Source organism: Sceloporus undulatus, unplaced genomic scaffold (assembly GCF_019175285.1).
Source record: "Sceloporus undulatus isolate JIND9_A2432 ecotype Alabama unplaced genomic scaffold, SceUnd_v1.1 scaffold_3502, whole genome shotgun sequence".
Classification (NCBI taxonomy): domain Eukaryota; kingdom Metazoa; phylum Chordata; class Lepidosauria; order Squamata; family Phrynosomatidae; genus Sceloporus; species Sceloporus undulatus.
Genome location: NW_024806422.1, coordinates 1 through 4,033, shown reverse-complemented (window position 1 = coordinate 4,033; position 4,033 = coordinate 1). Strand labels below are relative to the sequence as shown.

Here is a 4,033-nt window from a genome sequence, read left to right as displayed (position 1 = left end):
GAAAGAAAGATGCATTTGAGGATGTAAACTGAAGTCTAGGAAAGCTCAAGCTGCCAACATCTTTCTTTCAGTTAGTCTCAAAGGTGCTGCAAGGTCTCTCTACATACTGATTCGACAGACTAACATGGCTATATCTTTGAAGATAACATCTATTTATTGTAGACAGTGATGCACCACGTGGAAAACCTTCCAAACCAGAGGCTGAAGATAGGAGAGCGTTCCCAAACTTGGAATGGGTGCAAAAGAAAGTAACTCACCTTCTCGCCCCTGGCTCCCTTTTCACCCTAGAGAGCAAGGTAAAAGAAGAAAGTGAGTTAATACAGAATTTTGTATTGATGCAACACAGTGGTGATGAAAAACACCAAATGATGACCAGGTCTCACTTTGGCACTCAGGCCTAGGGCTTGTTCTGCTCACCACCACTCAGTTTGCAGAGCATCCAAGAAGCTCAGAGGCCCATAAAGGCATTTTTGGATTGCAAGAGCCACCTCTTTCAGCTCGGGGGCCATGTGTGTATGTGTGGTGTGTGTGATGTGGCTCAAACCTTGCTCATTTTTGCATTACCATTTTGCAGGGGCTTCTCTGATGAAATGTCCAACTAGGGAAACTGCTGTTGCAGTGTGTTATCTGATAGGACTGGTATCAGATCCCACATGTTTTGAGGATTCGAAGGTCAGCGCTTGTTTTTGCCAGAAAAGGGATTGTCAGAGTTGGGGTGGGTGGGTTCCAAAGAAATTCAAAACCTGGTGCAACCAGATAACTGGACAAGATTTCCCACTCATTTCCAAACATAAACCCCTCTTGAAAACATACAGAGCTGCAGCTTACCTACCATTAAACCACTGGGGCCAGGAGCTCCCGGGGGGCCACTTTGGCCTTCTGGACCCTGGAGGAGAAGATGAAGACAACGTGGGAATAGGCCAGGCTGGAACCTGGGAGCTTTAGGAGTCTCCGAGTTACAAAAAGACAGCCACAAAGCAGAGGGAGGATTTCCACTTACCGGCGGGCCAGTGATGCTGGCACCTGGAGGCCCAGGGAGACCTGTGGCACCTTTAAGACCTGGGGATCCCTATATATAAAACAAGAACATGGTTACAAAAACAAAGCTGAGCACATTCTGCCTTCCTAATTGTTCCAAAGCCAGGGTCCCTCCAGTCTGGAAAAAAGAAGTCTAAGGCTTCATCTGCACTGCAGAAATGATGCCATTACAACCACTTGAACAGCCCTGGCTGAATGACATGGAAGTCTGGGACTGGCAATTTTATGAGATCTTTTGCTGTCTTTTTCAGATAGCTCCGGTGTGAAACAAACTACAGATCTCAGGATTCCATAGCACTGAAACAAGGCAAGTAAAGTTGTGTCAAACTACAGTCAGAAATGACTAGAAGGCACACAACAATGAGGAAGCTCCTAATCAGTGCATCGTGAAGTCAGTCCACACCAGATTCAGGGTTTCAGTCCTGTGTCATGTAAACAGAGACTGTGAGTCCAGGGGGAATTTGGAGTAAATCATCCATTGAGCCATCACAGTTAAAGTAATGCCAAACTGGATTATTTCTTCAGTGCAGATGCAGCCGTAGTGGGTTTTCATGGCTGAGGAGGGATTCAAACCCAGCTCTTCCTGAGTTCTTAAACCTTTTAAATCACTACACCATGCTGGCATTTTAGTATGTGTGTGTGGCAATATTATCCACAGGTATGTGCAAACTATATTCATTCTTTCACTTCTGTACAAGGTGTCAGGATCTGGTGGAGATCCCTGTTTGCACAGTGTTTGCAAGAGGATCCTTAATCATGATTGCAAATCATGTCTGCATAAGAACTTGCTCTTGTGCTCCATATTCCCAACACCATTAAAAGGGAAAAGCTTGCTACAGATCTGAATAATTTGTTGTGTATCACAAACGCAATTGATTTACCGAAGCAATACCTTGAGCAACGAAGCCTATACTTTCCTGCTGAATTGATCGTACAATAATATTCTGCTCACATGCCAGCTGTCTGCTCAGGTTCCTTATAAAGCGACCCTGGATATGTGGGCTTTGTTTTGGGAGAGCGACGCATGGGTATTCACAGTGTTTGTGTTGCTTTTATTTGACGGCGTTTACAGGCCACCTTACCAGAAAGTTCTCAGAGGGGCTCGCAACTTGAAATGGCAATAATTGAAAATTCAATAACCATAAAAATAGCAATGAAAGGATAATGCTGCATAAAAACACAAGCCGGCGAGATTAAAAACAGCTTAGCGGTAAGACACATTAAATGTTTCTGGGGGGAAAAGCCTCATGGTGGAATAATGCTGATGGAGGCGCCGCGGCATGTCTTGGAAATGTAATTGTAAAAACTCAAAATCCATGCCGATTGGAGGATTCTGGGACCCGTAGTTCAAAAAAAAGAGAGTATTTTTTCCATACTCTGAGCCAGACTAGCCTCTATGCGCAGGACATTCCACACCAATGTACTTCTGGAACAGAACTGGGAAAGTTGCTTGTCAACAAAGATTCATTTCTGCTACTCATTACGGTGTTTGGAAAGCATCTCTCTTTCCAAACTTGCATTGTTGAAAAAGTAAATGCTTATTTGTTGGAAAACTCATTTTCTCCTCATTACTTCCTATTGCTTTTTGGAACAAGGGGCTTCTTTGCTAAGAAGAGCACGACGCTTGAACTTTTCTGTCCAAAGGGCTCAAACCATTCCATGATGCAACGTGAAGTGGACATGCTTTACCATACATTTGGAAAGAGGGCCTTTTGGGACTGTGGAGCAAGAAAGAGAATATCAACCTCTGCAGTGACTGGCAAAAGACATCCATATCTTTTTGGTGGCCCTTGATTATGAAGCTTCCCTAGACCATCAAAAAAGAATGAACTGCCTTTCCTGGAAGATCCTAGGACTGGCAATTCACCATGGGATTTTTGGCACCGGCAAGATCCCAGGGAAGAAATTTGGCTGCCGCACCTACTACTCCTACTTTATCCACCCCTGCTCTAGGAAATGGATGTGAACAGTACAGAAGAGGCAGTTTTTGCTGTTACGGTTAGCCTGGGAGGAGACTAATAATCTTTGTAAAAAGAGACATGGTATGTGAAGGTGGAAAGATGCTATCTACGTTCAGCATCCGCCCGTTGCAATTTGCAGGAAATGAATGAGAAATGAAAGTTGAAGCAATCGCACCTAGATGCCAACGCGTCTCACCCGCCCCTGTAGGAAATGAAGCCATCTGCATGCAAAGGCTCACCTTGCCACCTTTTTCCCCAGCGTTTCCTGGGGGTCCTCGAGGTCCCGGTGGTCCCTGCGGAAAGAGAAACAAAGCAGGAGCACAAGAAGGCAGGGAGAAGAGACTCGGCTTCTGGGGAAATGGGGACATTTTGATGGAAATTAGTCTTGCCACACACTGTTTCCCAGGGTGCATCTACACTGCAGAAACAATGCAGTTTGAGTCCACTTTAAGTCCTGTAGCTCCAGTCTATGCAATCCTGGGATTGGTAGTCTTATAAGGTCTTTAGTTTTCTCTGCCAAACAGTGCTGGTGCCTCACAAAACTACAGATCCCAGGATTCTCTAGGCAGATCCCAGGATTCTCTAGGATGGAGCCATGGCAGTTAAATGGGTGTCAAACTGCATGACCTCTGTAGTGTAGATTCACCCCTGGTTACAAGTATCTCAGTACACCCCTACTTGGAATTTCTCACATCAGTGGTGTTCCCCATCTATATCTTGTGGAGGTGTCCTCTTTTGGGACATTTTATGATGGTGAAAAAAGTACCCATGAAGCCATGCCCTATCAAGCCAAACAATGAGATCAGCTCCTCTCATGAGACATCAAGTTTCATCTGAGATGGAACTGGAGAGTTGGTCCCTGGATTTCTCTTTGGTTAGCCATTCTGCCATCTGTCCCCTCCAACTTGCTGTTCTCTGGACTGGGATGGTAGGACATCAGGGCTACATGCCCCTTGTCTGATGGTCTCTTCCATACTATCCAATCCAATTTTAACTGCCAAGGTAACAACTTATGGAATACTGGGGTCTTTGGT

At 45.1% G+C, this 4,033-nt stretch overlaps 1 protein-coding gene across 1 annotated transcript; it reads right to left on the bottom strand.

The window, feature by feature from the left end:
• Window positions 1-257: 257 nt before the first annotated feature.
• Window positions 258-3,449, bottom strand: LOC121918053 (cuticle collagen 13-like; the record flags this gene model as incomplete). The annotated part of the gene is made up of 4 exons (XM_042444163.1): window positions 3,239-3,449; window positions 1,001-1,069; window positions 833-886; window positions 258-284 (listed from the first exon to the last, which is right to left on the bottom strand). Coding segments are annotated over exons 1-4 (324 nt in total), but the record flags the coding sequence as incomplete, so codon positions are not given.
• Between the last annotated feature and the right edge of the window lie 584 nt (window positions 3,450-4,033).